This window comes from Eubalaena glacialis, chromosome 4, assembly GCF_028564815.1.
Source record: "Eubalaena glacialis isolate mEubGla1 chromosome 4, mEubGla1.1.hap2.+ XY, whole genome shotgun sequence".
NCBI classification, from domain to species: domain Eukaryota; kingdom Metazoa; phylum Chordata; class Mammalia; order Artiodactyla; family Balaenidae; genus Eubalaena; species Eubalaena glacialis.
Window position 1 is genome coordinate 185,238,157 of NC_083719.1, and position 21,272 is coordinate 185,259,428.

The window sequence follows — 21,272 nt, forward strand, 5'->3', positions numbered from 1 at the left end:
GCGCCGGCGGCCGCTCCCCCGCCACATCCTGGTGGCCGCGCTCGCAGCCGGGCCGGGCCGTGCGCCGCTCAGCCGGGCAGCCTCGCGCGCAGCCACCGGGGAGCGGGCGGGGGCCATGCGTCGGCCTTGAGCGCGCCGGGCCGGCGCCAAGGAGCGCGCGCGGCGGGCGAGCGGCCGAGCCGGCGAGGGGCCCGCGCGAGGCGGCCGAGCATGGAGCTGAGCCTGGAGAGCCTGGGGGGCCTGCACGGCGTGGCCCATGCGCAGGCGGGCGAGCTGCTGAGCCCGAGCCACGCGCGCTCGGCGGCGGCGCCGCACCGCGGCCTCGTGGCGCCCGGGCGCCCCGGCCTGGTGGCCGGCATGGCGAGCCTGCTGGACGGCGGCGGCGGCGGCGGCGCCGGGGTCGCCGGGGGCGCGGGCGGCTCGAGCGGCGCGGGCGGCGGCGCCGACTTCCGCGGGGAGCTGGCGGGCCCGCTGCACCCGGCCATGGGCATGGCCTGCGAGGCCCCCGGCCTGGGCGGCACCTACACGACGCTCACGCCCCTGCAGCACCTGCCCCCGCTCGCGGCCGTGGCTGACAAGTTCCACCAGCACGCGGCGGCCGCGGCCGTAGCCGGGGCGCACGGCGGCCACCCCCACTCGCACCCGCACCCGGCGGCCGCGCCGCCCCCGCCGCCCCCGCCGCAGCGCCTCGCGGCCAGCGTGAGCGGCAGCTTCACCCTCATGCGCGACGAACGCGCGGCGCTCGCCTCCGTGGGCCACCTCTACGGGCCCTACGGCAAGGAGCTGCCCGCCATGGGGTCGCCGCTGTCGCCGCTGCCCAACGCACTGCCGCCCGCGCTGCACGGCGCCCCTCAGCCCCCGCCGCCGCCGCCGCCGCTGGCCGCCTATGGCGCGCCGGGCCACCTGGCGGGGGACAAGCTGCTGCCGCCCGCCGCCTTCGAGCCTCACGCCGCGCTGCTGGGTCGCGCGGAAGACGCGCTGGCCCGCGGGCTGCCCGGAGGCGGCGGCGGCGGCGGCAGCAGCTCGGGCGCCGGGAGCACCGGCGGGCTGCTGGCGCCGCTGGGCGGGCTGGCGGCGGCCGGAGCGCACGGGCCTCACTCCGGCGGCGGCGGCCCGGCCGCGGGAGGCGGCGGCCCCGGGGCGGGCGCGGCGGCCGAGGAGATCAACACCAAGGAGGTGGCGCAGCGCATCACGGCGGAGCTGAAGCGCTACAGCATCCCGCAGGCCATCTTCGCGCAGCGCATCCTGTGCCGCTCGCAGGGCACGCTCTCCGACCTGCTGCGCAACCCCAAGCCCTGGAGCAAGCTCAAGTCGGGCCGCGAGACCTTCCGCAGGATGTGGAAGTGGCTGCAAGAGCCCGAGTTCCAGCGCATGTCGGCGCTGCGCCTCGCAGGTAGGAGCGCGGCGCGTACTGCCCGACCCTAGGGGTCCGGCTCGGGGCTCCCCAGCACCAAGGAGTGCGGCAGCGGAGAGCCCCGGCTCCCTCCCCAGTCGGCGGCCTTGCGCCCCGCCGCCCTCTCTGGACCCCCTTGCAGGAGGCTAGAGCGTGATCTACGCCTCTGCCCGTCAGTTCCGTCAGCAAAAAGGGGAAAAGGATTGTGCCGCCGTCCCTCCCGTAGACTCCCGCCCAGCCCCTCCGGGAACTGGGAGGGGGTCCCTGGACCCTTTTTAGACTGCTGGAGGATCCCCAAGCTGCCAGCAGGGTCGCTCATTGTGTGTGTGATGTGTGTGTGTGTGTTTTAGGGGGTGGGTGCCCCAGACGCGCCGCCGCTTTCAGCTCGGGGTGCCACTCCCCTCCTCCCAAACGGCCCCTCGCTGCGCCTCCAGCCCCGGGGCAGAGCGCCGGGACCGTGCACCGGGTGCCAGAACCTTAGCAGCCAGGGCCGGGCCCGCGCTCAGGCCCCGGCCCCAGCGCGCGCTTCTTTGTAGCTGAGCCTCCGCGATCGATAGCCCCCTCCCCCTCTCCGGCCGCTGGCAAAGGTCACCCGAGAACGGGCGGGGGAGGGGCAGCCCAGGGGACCCTCGGCCCGCGCGGCCCGGAGGCCTTTACACCCCAGCCGGCCGCTCGCCCCACGCGTTTGCTCCTGGTTAGGGTGCGCGCACCCCACCGGCCTCTCTTTTCCGTTTTGTGTTTCTCTCGTTTCTACTTCTCTCTCTGTCCGGCGAACTGGGGTCTTTTTTTGCTCGATCTCCCTTTTCCTCCTGGTCTCATTCTTTCTCCTTCTCTCGGTCCCGCTCCCTCTCTACCTCTCTCTGCCTGTGTCTCCGTGTCTCACTCACACTGATGCTTATCCCCCCGCCTCGCTCCCTCCTCCCTCCCAGCTGACAACAGCTGGGTCCACATCTGCCCCCAGAGAGCCGGCGGCCAGGACCCCTTCTCCTGGGTGTGCGTGGTGGGGTGCAGGAGAGCCCCCACTCTCACCACGGTGGCCTGGCTTGTGTGTGGGGGGTCTTTTCCTGGCCACTCTGGGGAGGGGCTGCAGCCGCCGCAGCCACCCCAGCAGTGGGGACAATAGCGGCCCCGGGCGCCTGATCGATCGATTCTCTGCGCACAGGGGCGAGTGGGGCTGGATGGAGTGGGCTGGGGCTCAAACCAGGCACCCCGTAAGCGGGGAGGCAGGGAGGGACTTGGCTGTGAGGGGCCGGGCAGGGGGGCTGGGGAAGAGGGGGTGCCGTTGGGGGATGGAGAGGGGTCGGTGTTCGTTGCTCCCCTCCCCCCAGGCGTCCTGGACAACCTGGGGGACCTGCACCCACACGCGGGCCTCAGTTGCCCCTTCTGCAGAGCAAGGTGACTGCCTGAGCCTCGGATAGGCTTCCTAGATTCTCCACATGGGGGACTAAATCCTCCTTTTATGTGGCAGGTAACCAAGTGCGTGGGCAGGTGGCCGTGAAATGTTAGAAATGGCATCAGGAACCTGGACGGTCTTGTGTAAGGGCAGTACCCACTCTGTCCTGCTCACGACACATGCAATGACACAGGTGTGCTCGCAGGGGACACTCAGTCACACCAACACACAGCCACAGCCTGCCGTGTGTGATGCAGGTGATTAGGGAGCAGGCAAAGGCATGGCTCCGACGCTGCAGGTACTAAGCAGCCCTCAGCGAATGGGGTCACTTGTGAGGTTTGACTTACTGCACACTGGCCACCTTCGGCCTCCTTCCCGGCACATGTATTTTGGGGACATTGTGTCTGACACGCGCGTACCCAAAGGACACACCACTTTCCATTTTTGTCCACCGTCACTGTCATGTAACTAACTGGACCTCTTTGTGGTATTTGAGTGGCACACTTCGGGGCCACCCAACAGATTGGCCAGGGCGTCTTAGAATGACAAGCCTCAGGTGAGAAGTCCCTGTGGCGGGTGCCTGCTGTAAGGGATCAGCGCCAGCCATCAGGGCGCCAGCTCCCAGAGTCTGTGTAAGTACAGGGAGGACAGGGGAAACTGAGGCTGCGTTTGCATCCCAGCCGGGCCTCCCCGACTTCTGCGGCGGCAGCCAGACGCCTCACCTCTCTGAGCCTCGGTTTCCCCTTTTGAAGTGGGAGTCAGAATAGTGGCCGTCTCAGGGGTATGTGGGGGAAATGGAGAGGATGAGCGCAGGACCTGGCACATGCTCAGGCCCAGGGGACATTGAACCTCAACACCCGGCCTGTCCCCGACTCCTCCAGGCCGCTGCCCACGCGTGACCCACCCACCCCAACCCTCCCGTCCGCCTGGTCCGCGCGCCTGGCGCTGGGCCCCCGCCACACCTCTAGCGCGTTCAGGACCCTGTCCACAGCGCGGGGCTGGCCTTAGGATGTCAGAGGTGGCCGGGCCGGGGTAATTAGGCACCGACTGGCCGAGAGGCCTTTAGTTCCGGTCGCTGCGCAAATGAAAAGCGGTTAAGTGGCGGCAAATCGCAGCGGTTGGGGGGGAGGCGGGGCGCATCCCTCCCCAACGCGCCGACCCGCAAGCGACAGCACAAAGCACCTCCCGGCGCCCAGACCTGCACAGTCCAACCCCGGCAGGGAGCGCTCACCGCCGCCCTCCCTCCTCCCCCGCCCCATTCCGGGCCCAGTGAAAGCCGCCCACCTTCCCGGGACCCTGCAGCTCCGCGCCCCAGTCCCACCCCCTCGCGCTGGCCCTCCTCCGGCCTCGCCTCTTGGCCGAGCTGCTCCGGACGTCCCGTCCGGTAGTCCCGTCCTTGCGCTGGACCAGGAGGGAGAAAGACACAAGCAGAGACAGAGAGAAAGAGAGATAGGTAAGGAAGGACAGAGAGTGGCAAAAAAAAAAGAAGAGAGAAAGTCAAAGAGAGAGACAAAGAGACAGAAAAGGAGAGACTGGAAAGGGGAGTTGAGAGGTCCCAGCGGCTGCCCGTCTGCTGGGTTCCACTAGTCTGGATCCTGTCACCTCCCAGCTCCCCCGCCTCTCTCCTTCCCGGCTCTGGGGCTGAGGAGGGAAGAGCAGTTTCTTTGTTTCTCTGAAGCACCCAAGAAATCTGGCCAGGTAGACCTGAGGGTCCCCCACTCCGTTGCCCCCAGGCCTGCCTGTTCTTTGTGACTCGGTTTACCCACCTGTACAATGTGTGTACATTGGGGGAGCCAGGCTCTGAGTCTGACATTCTGAGATTCTGGGGATGGCCCATCCTGCAGCCCCCCAACCCCAATGTCCTTGGGGGGGTCTAGCCCTACTCCACCCCGGGATCCTCAGTCCCACAGCTTCGGAGCCGCCGCCTCTTCGAAGCCCTCCCCGACTCTGTCTCAAACAGTAATTACGGGAGAGGGGCTGGGGGAGGGGCTGGCGGGCTCTGCGGGGGCGGGGCGGTCGATGAATTCGAATTACCGTCTCTAATTCATCACCGTCGCCAGGTCGATAACTTCGGCCGTCTTCAAATATTGTTTAAATTGCAACTCCGGAGGAAAAGTATTTTTTGTAACTGATCAGAAAATATATATAAAATATCAGATGGTGGCGATTGAAAGAAGGGCCCTCTCCTCCTCCTCCTTCTCGCCTGCTGATGAGCCCCAGACCCAGAATCCCTGAAGGTTGTGGGAGACCGGCCGTGGGGGAAACTGAGGCAGAGAGGGAGCCATTTCCGGAAGTGACAGGGGGTGGGCACGGTGAGGGCAGATGTCAGGGTTGGCAGTGGCTTTGCAGTGCGGTGGCCAGGGGCCTGGAGTCTGGAAGGGATGGTGATGGAAAGGGGAAGGGCACACCAGCTGCCCCCCGCCAGGCTAGGACAGGCTTTTCCCCCACCCCTCCCCCCATTCTGCAGCCACCATCCCCGGACAGGTGTTGAATGGGGGGGGGGCGGTCCTGAGGCTGAAGAGACTCAACCCACAAGGTCCAATTCCGGAGTCCCACTTGGAGGGACACGATCCCTCCCCCCGCAAGCACTCTCGACCCCCTCTCCCCTCCCCCCATCCCCCCACCCCCGCAAAGACCAATGTACCTTCAGTAAAACCTGACCTTGATCCACCCACAAGGGTCCACACCTCTTACAGACCCCTCCAGAAAGCCACCCCAGCAGAGAATTTGGAGACCTGGCCTCACCCGGTCTCTGTCACTGACTGATCTTGGGTGAGGGTCTGAGTCTCAGTTTCCTCATCTGAGAAATGGACAGAATCAGATACCACCCCTTAGGTGTTTGTTGAGGTTTTTCTTATCAACCCTGCCCCCCCCAGAGCCCCTCAGGATGTATTCACAGACCCTGTACCCTGAGGCCACATTGCTTAATCACCCACTCACGCCCACATCTCCTTGTCTTTAGGGAGGACCTGGGTCACCCCTGGCAGCCTGTGCTTTGTGGGACCCACAGAGAGTGGGCAGGGGAGCCAGAAGGGGTCTGGGACCTGGAGGGGACACTGCAGGCCTCCTCAGGGAAGCAGGGAGTGGGGGGATACTGTCTGGGGCTGTGTGTGCCAGGGCCATGAGGGACTGTGCATGATACCTTGGGTCCCCCAAACCAGTCCCTCCTTCTAGACCACAAGACCCAAGTGGGGCGGCACCAGCACCCTGCTCAGGTTCACTGATTCTGGCTTCCACTTCCATGCAGAGGGGGAGGGAGAGGAGAGGGGTAGGTTGTCAGATGGGGAGGGGGCGGGCTGGGATGCCCGGAAGCCCTCCCCCTCCCCCTCGGTTCACTCACCAGAAATGAGGGACCTTTTAAGCCAGTTTGGATATTGAGCCCATTTTACAGACCAGCAAGCCAAGGCTGAAAGAAAGGTGCTTGCCAAAGCTGCACACTCAGGGTGACTCAGAGCCTTTAGTAAATGGGGCTTGAGATGCTCAGGCTCCCACCTCCCTCAGAGATGGGGGGACATTCCAGGCAGGTGGCCCAGCAGAGACAAAGGCTGGGAGGGGAGCTCAGTGGACTGAGGCCAGGGACAGGAGGGAGGCTCTCAAGGTCATGTCAAGGTCTAGTTTACAAACTGCTTGGGTGACCCTTGGGCCGGGAGGGCAGGCCTGCACTTTTCCTTCCGACTCAGAGCTAGACAGGATGACGGACCCATATGAGTCCCCCCAGGGACCACCAGAGACCCTGGGGATGGGGGCCGGGTCCCAGTGTCCTCCTGCTGAACTCAGAGCCACCCGCTTCTGCTTTTCCTGGTGAACTGCCCCCTCTTGGCTGCCAGCCCTCAGGGGGAACCTGGGCCCTGAACTGGAGGTCCAGCCCTCCTTGGACCTCAGTCCCGATAGTCCCTTCCTGCCTGAGAGACAAGGATGGTCATTCCCACGTCACAGAGAAGCACACAGAGGAATCTGCCAGGTGAGGGGCTGGAGCTGGGCTTTGGCTCCTTTATTCTGAAGTCCCCTTAGCTGAAAATCCTAGGACTAACCAAGACCCAGCCATTCTCCCTAAACTCCCTCCCTATCAACCATCACCACTCTAGTCTGAGCAACCCACCTCTGGCCGCTGCCTCCTCCTTGCTGGTCTCCAGGCTCCACTCCCTCCCCTGATGTCCTCTCTCCAAAGCTGGAGGGGGCTTCTTACAGTAAGTCAGAGCCCATCATTCTTCTGCTTAGTACCGTGCCTCGTGGCTCCCAAGAGCCCAGAAGTAGAGGAAACTTCCTGCCACGGCCCTAACTTTCTGTCCTGCATCAATGCAGGTGGAACCACCAAGGACAAAGGCTGGGAGGTGGGAAGCCAGAGCTGCTGTAAGGATGGAGGCTGGACCCCTGCGGCTGGAGTCTTTGTACGTAGCAGCAGCAAGCTCAGCTTAACCAGGGAAGCTCAGGCTGGTTTGAATCAAGTGTTTAATTAAATATGGCCCTTGATCAATAAGGAAGGCTGTGCTCGTGGGGGAGGGAAGAGACTGGCCGGGAGCCAGGGGCAGCCTGGGAGACCCACCTGACCTTGGGCAGCCCAGGGACACCTGCGGCCTCAGTTTCCCCTCTGCTGAATAGGTGTGGACATGGTGGGGCTAGGAAACGGGACTCTCCTGCTGCTGATGTCTTGCCCTATGGACAGATGTGGGGTAGGCCGGGGGTTTAGACCTAAAGAGTCACACGCACAAAGCCACAGATTGTCAGCAGACGGAAACGGACAAGGAGAGGCGCCCATGACCGGCGCGGGCTTCTGGAGAGAGGGGACGGAAGTGTAGACGTGCCAGTGACACAGTGTAGACGCACGCGGGGAACGCAAGCGGAGATGCGAAGGAACAGGGATGTAAGTGTAGATCCTCACGGGACACAAGTGTAGACGCCCACATCCACACTAGGGCAAGTGCGCGCAGACTCCGGCTCAGGACCCCCACCGCCCTCTGGTGGGGGTCTGGCACATCCCGGCGCTGGGGGAGTAGGGAAGAACCCACTTCCCTCCCCCGACACCTGCGCTGGCGCCTGGGAATTTTTCAGGGGCCCCCAGCTGAGCCGCTGGGCCACCTCTCCTACCCATCCGCTTCTGGGCAGCTGCTGTCCAGACCCCACTCCCTAGAGCTGGGGGGTTGGGAGAGGGTCGCGTCCGCCCGCGGTGACGGAGGTAGGTGATGGGGGACCTGGTGCAGGCACAGCAGGGTTCATGCTTTTCTACGCACCGTAAGGCATCCGCGCCCACTAGGAAAGATGTCGGTGCCTCAGATTCCACCACCAGGCCAACGCCGCCCCGCAGTGCCGGCAAAGCCGCGGAGCGCAGCCGGGGCCGCCGCGCTCCGCACGTCTGTCCTCAGCGGACATGGGATCTCACAAACCCGAAAGGATCTAGCGTGCATCCGCCCTCCACAGCCTGGAGGGACACGGGCGCACGCAGCCCAGTGTAAGGACCCGGCCCCTTGCCCTGCACACCCGCGTCCTCCGAGCCTCAGGGTCACCGGCGCGCCCTCAACAAGCGCCCGCATCCCACCCCGGGGGAAGTCACATCCCACCCGTGGGGAGCCGCCTCTGGGTTCGCCTCCCTCCGGCCCAACCCAGGGCGGCGACGGACTTGGCGCGCTTGGCTGTGCGCTCGGAACGTGGGGTCACTGCTCCTGGAACGCAGACAGCACAGCGCGGGGGCCGGGGCGCTTGGGGAGGGATGCACGCGGCGGCGGCGTTCAGGCCCGGGAATGTGGACAAGGCGCTTCTCCTGCGCACCTCCGTTTCCCCAAATGGAGACTAGAATCCCCAGCCCGGCTGAGAACGAAGCACGTAAAGAAAAGCCTCCTGCGCGCGTTGGAGCAACGGCAAAGTCCCTGCTCGCTTCCTCCACCTCCCTCCTGTCTACCCACCCTGTTCTTTAAAAAATGCTGTATTATTTTTTTCAAACAGCGGACACATTCGCCAAGTTCCAAATTGAAGTGGAGCAAGTCCCTTTTCTGTAAACCAGTTTGTATTGCTCCTTCTAAAGAGAGGTTACACTTAATCCGGCAGCCATAATGCACGTGCTTTTCCTTTTCCTTTTCCTCTTTTTAAAAAAACACCGGTTCTGCTGTGCTTTTGCTTCACTGACACCCGGCACATCCACATCAGGAAAGAGAGAGCCTCGAAGGCATTTTTGCCCGCTGCATAGTATTCTCTTTGGCCATTTCCTTCTGTCTTCAACCACGTCCCTGCCCAATGGACATTTAGGATGTTCCAGGTGGTTTGTCGTCGCCCCCAGGGCCGCAGTGAGCACGTGCAGCACGACAGTTTTGCCTGTGAGTTTATCTGTGGCTTAGGTTCCCAATCACTGAAATGCTGGGTCCTCCTCCCCCCCTCCCCCCCGCCCCCCCCCCCCCGCCGGCCTCTTCTGCTTTGGCTTCTCTATGCTTTTTCTTATCACCGAAGGTTTCTTTCCTGTCATCTTTTTCAAATCCATCTCCAACTGTCGGCCGCTGTGACTGTTAACATTTTTAAAAAAAATAAAAGCTCTGTGTGCACCCGCTGATGAGGTTTGCCCCCGAGTGCCTGAATGGGGGGGCGGGTCTCAAGGCGTGAGAGCTGCCCCTGGACACCCCCGTCCCCCCATCCCCAGGCGTTGCAACCACCAGATGGACCCCCCCGGGAGGGGCAGCCCAGAGCCCAGTGGAAACGCTCATTTCCCTGATAAGTCTTTGAAAGGCTCAGAACTAATTTGAAAATGGGGCCATTAAAATCCCATCAGGGGAAGCAGGGGGGTGGGGAGGGAGGCTGGGTGACAGCCAAGGTGCGTTCAGAGGCTGGGGGAGGGGGAGGTGTGGACCTGGCGGGCAGGGGAGGGGTGGAGGGGCAGAGAGTGGAGAGGCATCGGAGACAGAGGAGGGGCTGCTGAGACTTCCAGGGGGTCCGCATCTGAGGGCAGGGGCCTGGCTCAGCACCGTCTCCCTGGAGATGACTCCCCTCCCCCCACCCATGGGAACCTCTTCCCCTTCCCGGTGCCCTGAGGAGTGCAGGGTGTGGATAAAGCGGGGTCCGAGGCATGTACATGCTCCAGGCTCCCCTCCGAGTGACTCACTGTGTGACCTTGGGCAAGTCATTCACTGTCCCTGGCCAGGGGAAGCCAGCGGGGGATGCTCAGGGCAGCTCAGCCCAGTGGGGACAAGCCGCTAGGGTGGTGGCATCAATGTGGCCCACATCTGGGGCTGGGCAGCTGGTGGCCAGGGTGGGACGTGTCGCCAAGGAAACCAGTCATCATCCCAGCCGGGGACCCGGCTCCGTATTGAATTGTCTGCTCCGAGAAGCTGAGCTGAGCGCAGGAGGTGGCCGGCGGGGAGGGAACGGGACAGTGTCTCTGGCTCCCGCTCCCACACCACCACCCCGTGCCCAGGTGGACGGATACTGGGAAGGGGGTGGTACAGGCACACAGGACCGGGGCCCTGGGGGCAGACAAGAGTGGCTCCGTGGTGGCTCTGACACTGCACAGAGGGTGACACAGAGGGATGAGCACAATTGCTCAGGTGCCTGCATCGCTGACTTCTGGGGCCACCGTCCGGCTGCTGTCCTCCCCTGTCAGACCCAGGCTTTCACAGTGGGGGGAGTCACCCTCCTGATGCCACCTGGCTTCTGCCTCTTCTCCTCCCTGGACTTCACTAGCCCCTCTCCCTGACTGCCCCAAATGTCCCCGATGCCAGCTCGGCCTCCAGTTCCACCTTCCACGCCCAGATCTGTTCCCCCCTAGCCGGGCTCATGTCTTCCCCCCCAGATAGCCCAACCCTGCCCACCTCCATCCCGTGCACACAGCGGGGGCAGCTGGCAGCCCCGTCTGGGAACAGTCAGTCACCGGTCTCCCTGTGTCTGTGCGATTGTTCGGGTGGCGTGTTTGCACACCACATCGCGGCTCCGTGGGAGCTTGCACGCAGCGCCCACAGGAGGTGCTTGATGAGTGTGTGAGCGAAGCGGGGAGGGGGAAGAAGTGAGCAGCTGCGGGGTCTGCCCTGGCCCGCATTTGGAGCCAGCTTTGCTAACCCTCGCGACCGACCGCTGCGCAGTTGGGACCCTCAACCCCACGGACAGACGGGGACATCAGGACCAGGGGTCGCTGGGCCCGCTTTATAAACCAGGAAACCAGTGTCCACAGACTGTGTGCTCAGGGCCACTCGGCCCCTGGAGCCCAGGCCCAGCGTCCCCGCTGACGGGGAAGGGCAGGGCAGTGGGGCAACTAGCAGGCCCAAGGCCAGAAGACAGACGGGAGCCACCCCGGGGGTCTCGATGGCCCATCCTACATCCTGTAGACTCAGACCCAGTGGGCTCAGCACCACGCACACTGGCTGTCACACCCAGCAAGTCACGTTCCGCCCTTGATTCTTCACACTGCCTCCTCTGTCTGACATCCACACTGTGTCCCCAACCCACGTCACGCTGAGGCCTGCTGGCTCCCGGGTCTTCCCCCGCTGCCCACTGACCGGCCACATCCTCTGAGCCTCTGCCCCCACTGCCCCTCCAGGTCCCCACCCGCTGCCCACCTGTCTGCCTGTCGCACCGAAGGCTCTGGCTACCCTCCCAGTTTTCCCCGTTCCTCACACGCGTGTGGTCTGCTGTGCGTGGCTACCCCTCCCAATACAGCAAAGCCGCACTGCACACACCGCCTTCCACCCGGCCAGGCGGGCACACCCAACTGATGGGGGACAGACAGACTCCCGCGTGGTCAGCCGGCTGGGGCCAGGGATGGCCCAGGACAGGCACAGCAGGGGCACTCATCCCCCCCACGTCACCCACCCAGACCACAGTGGGCCTCTGGAGGAGAGGAGGAAGGCGCAGGGTGCCAGAGGGGAGGGGGAGACAGACGGGGGGAGGAGGGGAAGGAAGGGAGGAGGGGGAGAGAAAGGGAGGGGAAGTTGGGGGAGGAGGGGGGAGAAGGAGGGGGAAGGAGATGGGTGTTTGTCAGGTGGTGATGGGGGTGAACAGGTGCAACCCCAGTTCCCTCCAGTGCGGGCCTGATCCTCTCCATCCACTGAGGGGGCGACTGAATCCAGGGGCACACCCCCTCCCCCGCCTGCTGCACAGCCCCAGCTTCTCCCTGGCTGACTGTAGACAGGCTGCTCCCTGCTGAGGGCCCTCCCTGGGGTCCCCCTGCTTTACCGGGCCCTCCAGGGCAGTGGCCAGCCGGGTCTCCCTGCGCAGGGTCTTCCAGTCTGGGCTGAGTCCCCTACCACCCACACAGGGGTGTCAGGCATTGGACAACACAGCCAGCCGGCAGCCTCCTGTGGATCCACTCTGTGCTGGGCACCAGAAGGCTCCTAGGGGAGACAATTGGGGCTCTGCTGAGGGTGAGGGGAAGAGTTTCCTGGGGCAAGGGCAACTGGGGCTGGGCCTTGAGGGATGTCTAGGAGTTCTTTGGCTGAGGCAGCCCAACTCCCTACTCCAGACCTCATTTTCTCCCTCCCCCCTCCAGGAAGATTCTAGGGAAGGTGCTGAGGCTTGAGGCCTGCCCTGAGAGGGGGAGAAACTTCACGGCTGCCCTGCAAGTGGAGCCCAGAGCCTAGCTCCTCCCCGGAACCCCCATATGGGAGCTGGGAGCCTCATCTCAGCCCCACCATCGTATTCAAGACTTTTCTGGCTAAACCCCTTCTCAGAGCCTGGCAAGGCAGAGATCATGATTAAGACACTTTTCCATTCGAGGAACCTGAGACTCAGAGGCTGTCACCACGCAGTGATCCACGGTGGGGGCGGGTCTGACTGTCCTCTTGGGCCCCTGGAGGCGAGCAACTTTCTAGAAAGGCAGGAGGGACAGAGGTGCCGTGGGAGCAAGTCTCCGAGGGTCTGAAATGAAAGGGAACTTGAGGCCCCAACTCACCTCCCGTTGCCACCACCTGAAACGCAGACCAACAGGGCCCACCCTCCTACCTGGAGTCTCGGCCAGCGCTGGGGCGGGGACGGCCCCCCTGCCAGTCACTGCGGGAACCGCAGGCCAGACCAGCCGAAAAGCCCGCCGTTAGCGCCTGCTGGGCTCCCCGTGAGGCGGCTGATTTGGGAAGAAGGTCTCTTCTGTATGGCCTTTGATCTCCTCCAGGGCCTCTGGGACCCCCAGGAGCCAGCCCCAGACCCTCCTCATCCCTGGACTCCAAAAAGACTGATAGCAATGAGGGAAACAGGATGGGGGTGTACCTGCCACTGGGGTGTACCTGCATCCCCTCCTCCACCTGCATCACTTCTCCCTCCATCTCCTCCTCCACCATCCCCTCCTCCACCTGAATCATTTCTATCTCCATCACCTTCCCCACCATCTTTAAGATCAGAGCATCTCGGAATCAGCAGCTCCAAGTATCAGATTCTCAGTCCCTGGGGTCATGGAGGGTGGACAGGAGAGAAAGTTGGGTCCAAAACCTTCACTCTGTGGCACCCCTGGATAGAGTGGGAGAATGGTGTGGAAAAAAGAAAGAAAAAAGCAGAGGAGGGAGAAAGTTGCAGTATTAAATTGGGGGGGGTCAGGGTGGGCCTCACGGAGAAGAGATTTGAGCGAAGAATGGAAGGAGGCAAGGGAACAATGAAGAAACGTGGGAAGAGCGATGCAGGCAGGGACTTCCCTGGTGGTCCAGTGGCTAAGACTCCGTGCTCCCAATGCAGGGGGCCCAGGTTCGATCCCTGGTTCAGGGAACTAGATCCCACGTGCCACAACTAAGAGCCGTCACAGCCAAATAAATAAATAAATATTTAAAAAATAAAGAAGAGCGATGCAGGCAGAGGTGGCAGCCAGTGCAAAGGCCCTGAGGTTGGACTGTGCCCGGGGGATGGGACCAGTGTGGCCACAGAGGAGTGAGCTGAGTGAGGGGCAACAGGAGGAGGTGAGAACAGAGAGGCAGTGGGGGGCCAGGGGCCAAGTGAGATGGGGAGGGCTTGGGCAGCTGATGTGCCCTGAAAAATGTTTGAAGGAGGCAGAATGGGCCACTCCCTGTCTCCCCACCACAGGCTGGGTGGCCCTGGTGAGGGAACCTGGGCTGAGTCCCCCTGTGCTGGGCACATACAAGGTGGACTCTAGGATGGGGTTTGATGGTGTCGGTGAGGATTTTGGAGGAGACGGTGGTGGAGGTGATAAAATGGAGGTGATGGTGGTGGAGGTGCAAGTGGAGGAGGTGATGAGAGCAGAGGTGGTGTTGATGACGGAGTTCGGCTGCGGAGAGAAGTGGTGGTGGTACAGGTGGTGGTAATGGTGGAGGAGGAGGGGCTCGTGGTGGAATTGATGCAGATGATGGAAGTGATGGTGGTAGATGGACACCGATGATGGTGGAGATGAGGTGATGGCAGGAGAGGCGATGGTGGTGGAAGTGATGCAGGTGGAGGAGGTGGGGGTGGTGGAGGTGACAGAAGCAGAGGTGATGGAGGGCATGACGAGGTAGAAGCGACACTGATGGTGGAGGAGGTGATGATGGTAGAAGAGATGCAGGTGGAGGAGGGGATGGAGGGAGAAGTGATGCAGGTGGAGGAGCTGATGGTGGAGGAGGTGATGGTGGAGGAGGGGATGGTGGAGGTGATGGTGGTAGAAGTGATTCAGGTGGAGGAGGGGATGGTGGAGGTGATGGTGGTAGAAATGATTCAGGTGGAGGAGGGGATGGTGGAGGTGATGGTGGTAGAAGTGATTCAGGTGGAGGAGGGGATGGTGGAGGTGATGGTGGTAGAAATGATTCAGGTGGAGGAGGGGATGGTGGAGGTGATGGTGGTAGAAGTGATTCAGGTGGAGGAGGGGATGGTGGAGGTGATGGTGGTAGAAGTGATTCAGGTGGAGGAGGGGATGGTGGAGGTGATGGTGGTAGAAGTGATTCAGGTGGAGGAGGCGATGGTGGAGGAGCTGATGGTGGAGGAGGTGATGGTGGAGGAGGGGATGGTGGAGGTGATGGTGGTAGAAGTGATTCAGGTGGAGGAGGGGATGGTGGAGGTGATGGTGGTAGAAATGATTCAGGTGGAGGAGGGGATGGTGGAGGTGATGGTGGTAGAAGTGATTCAGGTGGAGGAGGGGATGGTGGAGGTGATGGTGGTAGAAGTGATTCAGGTGGAGGAGGCGATGGTGGAGGAGCTGATGGTGGAGGAGGTGATGGTGGAGGAGGGGATGGTGGAGGTGATGGTGGTAGAAGTGATTCAGGTGGAGGAGGGGATGGTGGAGGTGATGGTGGTAGAAATGATTCAGGTGGAGGAGGGGATGGTGGAGGTGATGGTGGTAGAAGTGATTCAGGTGGAGGAGGGGATGGTGGAGGTGATGGTGGTAGAAGTGATTCAGGTGGAGGAGGCGATGGTGGAGGAGGTGATGGAGGGAGAAGTGATGCAGGTGGAGGAGGGGATGCAAGTACACCACAGTGGCGGTCCCCACTGGAGATCATCGTGGAAGAGGTGGCCGCAGCAGTGGCACCGCAGTGTGAGGCTGCTGGCTGGTGCCATGAGTACGTCCCAGGCTGCTCCCCCGACTCCTCTTCCCCAGCCCTGCTCCCTGGCCGGTCCTCTGGCAGCCTTGGTTTTCACTTCTGTGAAAGGGGCTCATACCCAGACCTCTCCTCCTTCTGGGGCTGCCTCCAGGGGTGCAGTGGTTTTTAGGGCTGGTTGGGGTGATGCTGGGCGCTGGGAGGGATATTGATGAGGGGCAGGGCAGCGATAGTGAGGACCCGCTGCTGGGGGGCTTTGGGGCACCTCCCATGCTGGCACTCACACCCCCGCCAGGGGCAGGGGCCTCCAGGCCGGCGCTGCCGGGGTCTGTGGGGGAGGGAAGCGGTGACAAAAGCTGCTCGAGGTAAACAGCTCCGACTGGAGCCCAGATCGATCCAGGCTGTGAGGAGCTGTAATTAGATTGAACGCTGGGAAGGGGGGCGAGCGGAGCCTCTTTTTGCTGCGATCGACAAAACGTGAAGTTTTTTCACCACTCTGCTTCGCCCGGCCCCTCCCCCAGCCTCTGCCTCTGGGGCCCCCATTAGGCTCTGGATTGGAGAAGGGGGAGGCCGGGGGCAAAGAGGCGACCCACATCTTACCTCCCTCCCATCTGGCAGTCAACCCTGGCTGCTGTCTTGCCCCTGCCAGGACTTGCTGGGCGACCTTGGGGAAGGGGCTTACCTTCTCTGAGTAAGTAAGAAGGAAAATTCCTGCCCTATGGAATTATAAGGCACTGGACATGTAAAGCTCTTGCAAGCTAGAGCATTGATACAAAGGAGCATTTGTATCTCTGTCCCTAGTGTAAATGCATAGTGAATTCATGAGAAAATTGCTAAGAGAATGAATGAATGCATGAGTGAATGAATGAATTGACAATCACAACAGGAGGGCAAGAAAGGCCTCTTTTGGAATGTAAAGGCCTGGCTGAGTTTTGACTCTTCCCTGGCCTTGCTGCCTGAGACCCAGCTTTCCCTTGAAAGAGTGAGGGAGGTGGCCTCTTCTCGTGAGCCTCACAGGCTGGCCAAGTTCCAAGCAGATGGGAGGTCAAGGCAGTTCCTTGTGCTTCCTTCCAACATTTCTTTAAGCAGATAAAATATGAACAAATGTTCTCACTCCCCTGTTTTGTATACAAAAGGCTGCCTGGTACACTGTTCATCTCCTAGGTTTTGCCTCATGCAGTACCAGGATTGCTTTTCCTTTCTTGTACAGCTGTTTGTTTTTCCAGGAGTTAATGGTTGCCAATCACAAACTCTTCCCACATCCTCCAACAAAATTTGAAACCAACGCATGTTAGGACATTTCCATTTCCCTTGGTTCTTTTGTTCTGATCTGAATGGGGCTGTCCTCCATGCCCTTGGTGCCTTTGTCCTGCTGTCTTTCAGGCTCTCCCTTCTTCATTTGGGGGACCTCTTTTCCTTTTCCTCTAGGTTGAATCACATTTCCTGATTCCCACACCTTCCTTTTTTGATTTACTTCCTCATTTTGATGGAACACACCCTCTAGTAGCTTTCTGAGAAAAGGGTATACAGAAGTCAACTTCTGGAGACCTTGAATGTCTGACTATATCTTTAGTCCACCTTCATGCTTATGTTTGGCCGGTCACACAATTCTAGCTGAATACAGTTTTCCCTCAGAATTTTGAAGGCATTGTTCCACTGGCTCCCAGTTTTCAAGAAGCCCAAAGCCACTCTGATTCTTAGGTCTCCAAATGGCATGTGGCTTTCCTCTCTGGGACCTTTTATCTTCTTTTTCATCCTGGGTCCCTGACATTTCACGAGGATGAACCTCAGGGAGTGTATTATTTTTCATTCATTGAGCTGAGCATTTCATGGGCTGTTTTAAACTGAACTCTCATGTCTTCCAGCCATGGATTTTTAAAATATATATATATATATATATAAAATTTATTTGGGCTTCCCTTCCTCTAGTTTTGGATGGCCTCTTGCTCAGATGACAAACCTGCACATTCATCCTCTAACTTTGTTATCACCGTTCCCTCATTTTCCATCTCTGTGTCCACTTGTATTTCCAGGGATATTTGCTTTATGTTCCAATTCTTTTTTTTTTTTTTTAATTTTTTGGTTCAGTCACATGGCCTGCAGCATCTTAGTTCCCCGACCAGGGACTGAACCCGGGCCCTTGGCAGTGAAAGCGCCGAGTCCTAACCATTGGACCACCAGGAATTCCCTACGTTCCAATTCTTACATTGACTTTATTCCAGCTATTATATACTTAAATTCTAAGAGCATTGTCTTCGCCTTTCGTGGTCCTGTTTCATGGATACAGTATTTTTCTCTTACCTCTCCAAGAATCTGACTTATAACAGTGCCTGACCTGTCTGTTTCTTCTGAGAGCATCATCCCCCAGTCCTCCTGCCATTTTTCTCACTTTTCTCTCTCTCCTTCATTAGAGGCTTTTCTGAAATGTCCAGTAAGCTCTGATCATCACTCTTCTTTAATCATGAAACCTGAAACAGCCAATCAGAAGCCCCGTGTGTGTTCCAGGTCAGAGGGGGCCAGGGAGGGACGTGGCGCGTCAGTTCACACAGGGGAACCTGTCGTCCCCGAGAAACGAGCCACAGTGCAGGGGACATTCATTTATTTTTGCTGACGTGTGTGGACATTGATCTGGCATGTCATCGGGTTCAGACTGTCCTGGAACCAAAAAAAGCCACCTTGGCGTGTGGTCCCAGCAGGCCACTAGGCCTGGCAGCAGGGATCTGCTAGTACAGCCTGTGCCACCGGCCACTATGGGGGTGACAGAGTCGCTGGGGCAAGCGGTTGGCGGGGAGGCAGGATAGGGCAGGTGTCCACCGCCCACTGCCCCTGACTGGTATGTGGATGAGGAACTGAGACTCTGATAGAGTTTGTGCTGATGTCACCAGCCCCCGGGGGGAAGTAGCCAGCTCTGGCTGGTGAAGCTCATCTTTTCCACCCACTGGCCCCTACGGCATTGAGGGGAGGGGTCCGCTTTGGAGCTGGGGCAGGGAGGAGCGGACCACAGGCTCCAGCCCAGCTCCACCACCCTGAGATGTTGCCATTTCCCCTTTGCAAGCATCCACCGACCACAGGGCAGCCTCCTGCAGCCTTCCCGGTCCTCAGTGCCAGGTGGCCCTGGGAGAGGGAGGGCTGGTCTCTCAACCCCCCTTAGATCCTCCCAGCTCCAGAAGTTCCTCTGGGGACTTGAGGGGAGCCAAACCTCAGTCTCGGTCTGCTGGTGGGGGGAGGCCAGAGTGGGGGCTCAGATACCAGAATCAGGCAGTGGACAGCCATGTGAGCCTGGTTCAGGGTCCCTGAGCTGGCCAGGCGCCAGAGGACACCAGGGAAGGAAGCATGGACTGTCACCCCCCTTCTGAGAACCCTCTTGCCCCATCATTCCAGGGGGAGGTTACTGGGGTTTGTGACACACCTCCAAGGACCTATGAATTAACCACTTCTTTCACCCAGGTCTACACTGAGCCAAATAACTCACATGTAGAGTTTCCATGTCATTTCCCCCAGCACCCCCCAGGTGTGGGCTGCAGAAGGGAGGGCGGAAAGCCACCAACACCAGTGGTGCTCTTGAGGTCAGGATTCTTGGGGGGGTGGGGAGGGGTTTGGGGATATGAGGCTGGGGAGGGGGCCAGCATGCAGAAGGGGGATGGGAGGGGTGGCGACCCGTGCCTGTGGAGGTGTGCTCACACTGTGTCCCCTTCTGTTTCTCCCCATCTCCACATCTGCCTCCTCTGTCTCTGTCTCCCCGCCCACGACTGTCTGCCCCCCTTTCCTTCCATTACTGGTGGTCTCTACTCGCTGCCTCCTGGCCTCTTTCTGTGTCTCCCTGTCTCTTTTGGCCCTGTCCCCGGGTCGTCTCTCCCTCCATCTCTCGCGTTTCCCGCGTTATTTCTGTGTTTCCTGGTGTTTCTCCGCTCCGGGACGTGTGGCCTGTCTTCTTCCGTCCGGCCGCGCGGTGGCGCTGCGTCCCGCTCGCCCGCCCGCTCGCCCGCAGCCTGCAAGCGGAAGGAGCAAGAGCAGCAGAAGGAGCGCGCGCTGCAGCCCAAGAAGCAGCGCCTGGTGTTCACCGACCTGCAGCGGCGCACGCTGATCGCCATCTTTAAGGAGAACAAGCGGCCGTCGAAGGAGATGCAGGTCACCATCTCTCAGCAGCTCGGCCTGGAGCTCAACACCGTCAGCAATTTCTTCATGAACGCGCGGCGCCGCTGCATGAACCGCTGGGCCGAGGAGCCCGGCGCGGCCCCCGGGGGCCCCGCCGGCGCCGCGGCCACCTTCTCCAAGGCCTGAGGCGCCCCGCCCCCTTCCCCCCCCCCCCCCCACGCGCCCTCCCAGCCTCCACGGCCCGGGCGCTGCCCTCCCACGTCCCCCAGCCCCAACCCTGCCGGCCCGGAGACCCGCCCTAGGGGGCGCCTGGAGGGGCTGCCGTCTGGGTTCCCACACCCAGGGAAGGGACGCAGCACACCCCCAGCCCAAGTGCACAAAAAGGGCCCCCCTCCTCCCTCCGTCCCAATCCCCTTCAGGCCAAAGGAAGCCCTCCACACCCCCCCCAGAGGGGAGGGGGTGACAGAAAGGGGCTCCCGGGCTCCCTTTCAATGCAGGACGCCCAGGGGGCCCCGAGGAAAACCAGGGCTCACGTGTCGTCCCGAAAGCGGGTCAAGAAGCACATACTAGAAACATAAACCGGGTATTTAAAAAAGGAATTTAAAGAATAACCCCTCCTTCGCCGGCCCCCCGACCCCACGGAAGGAGGCAGGGAGGCTTCCTCTCCAGCGGTACCCCCCCCCAAACCCCCGCCACGGACCCTTCCCCGAGAACTCAGCCCCTCCAAAGTCGCCAAAGCCCACGTCGAGCTGGAGCCTCCACGCTGCCCCCACCCCACCAAGACCACCCCGGGTCCGCCGGCAGAACTGCCTCCGCAGCCAAGACCCAGCCGCCCCTCCCGGCAGCCGGGATTCCTTGTGCCAAGAATTGCCTGCCTTAACGTCTGGGGGGGGGGGCCCTGCAGCGGCGACCGCCCAGCACCCACCGGCGAGCACCCTTCCCCACCCTGTCCCAGACCGGAGGGGACGGCAGCTCAAACAAGCGGGTAATTCCAGACGCCTCCCTCCCCACATCCCTCTGCCACTTCACTTTACCGCTAGGCACCTTGATGAATGACGCGCGGGGAGAGAGACCCCAGGAAACAGAAGAAAACACCCAGATTCCACGGAGAAACGGGCCCCGGGAGAGCAGGGGCGCACCTGAGCCTCTGCGCGCTGGGGTCGCGGCGTCGCCCTCTGCTCGGGACCCCCCGGAACTCCCCCCACCTCCCAGCGCTCGGGGGTGCGGCACTGGGCCTGCAGGGGCGCAGGGGTGAACCTGTACTGCTGCTGCTTTTTCTCCAAAGAGAGAAAGAAGATGATGAACAAGGTGGAATCTGCTTGCTCTGATTTTTGCCAAAAGAAAAAAAAAAATGACAAAGGGGAAGGAAGGGTCAGAAATGAAGATGAGCACGCCCCCCTCCCCCCAACCTCCCCTGCTCACCCTCTCCAGGTGACCTCCAGGACTGGCCGGCAGCTGGGTCCCAAGAGCCTGCTCCCCCGCCCAGGGCTCAAGAGCTGGAGGCTAGAAGGAACCTCTCCCCACCAAACCGCCTCCCACCCCCTGACCACCGCCTCCCAGGGAGGTGGCCACACCCCTCCCCTTTGAGAATGCAAGAGACATTTCTAATGAAATGCCCCTCCTCCTCCCCAGGTTAAGGCTACCTCACTCAAATGTTCATGTCTGTGATTGGAAAAAATCACGCCTGATACCAAAGATTTCCCCCAAGGACTTGTGCTGGATGCTAGGATTCCCTTGCCTGGGGACCAGGTGTGGGCGAGGGTCCGCTTTGGGCCCTGCCCCCCAGGTGCCACCTGTCCACCACCAGAGAGAGCAGAGAGAGAGAGAGAAAGAGAGACAGAGAGAGAGAGAGAGACAGAGAGAGAGAAAGAGAGACAGAGAGAGAGAGAGAGACAGAGAGAGAGAGAGGGAGAGGGAGGGAGGGAGAGGGTGGTGAGGTCGATGAGTGCCTTTTTCTTGAACCAAAGACGTGTGTGAG

At 61.1% G+C, this 21,272-nt stretch overlaps 1 protein-coding gene across 1 annotated transcript; it reads left to right on the forward strand.

Moving 5' to 3' along the window:
- The first annotated feature begins 210 nt into the window (after positions 1-210).
- Positions 211-19,480, forward strand: ONECUT3 (one cut homeobox 3). Its single transcript, XM_061190778.1, has 2 exons — positions 211-1,393; positions 19,188-19,480. The coding sequence occupies exons 1-2, from the start codon at positions 211-213 to the stop codon at positions 19,478-19,480; spliced, it is 1,476 nt and encodes a 491-aa protein (XP_061046761.1).
- The last annotated feature ends 1,792 nt before the right edge of the window (positions 19,481-21,272 follow it).

Excerpts from the sequence above, each read along its gene's own strand:
- ONECUT3 (XM_061190778.1), top strand. The coding sequence starts at position 211 with ATGGAGCTGAGCCTGGAGAGCCTGGGGGGCCTGCACGGCGTGGCCCAT. Across the intron at positions 1,394-19,187 it reads GTCGGCGCTGCGCCTCGCAG|CCTGCAAGCGGAAGGAGCAA; the intron begins GTAGGAGCGCGG and ends GCTCGCCCGCAG.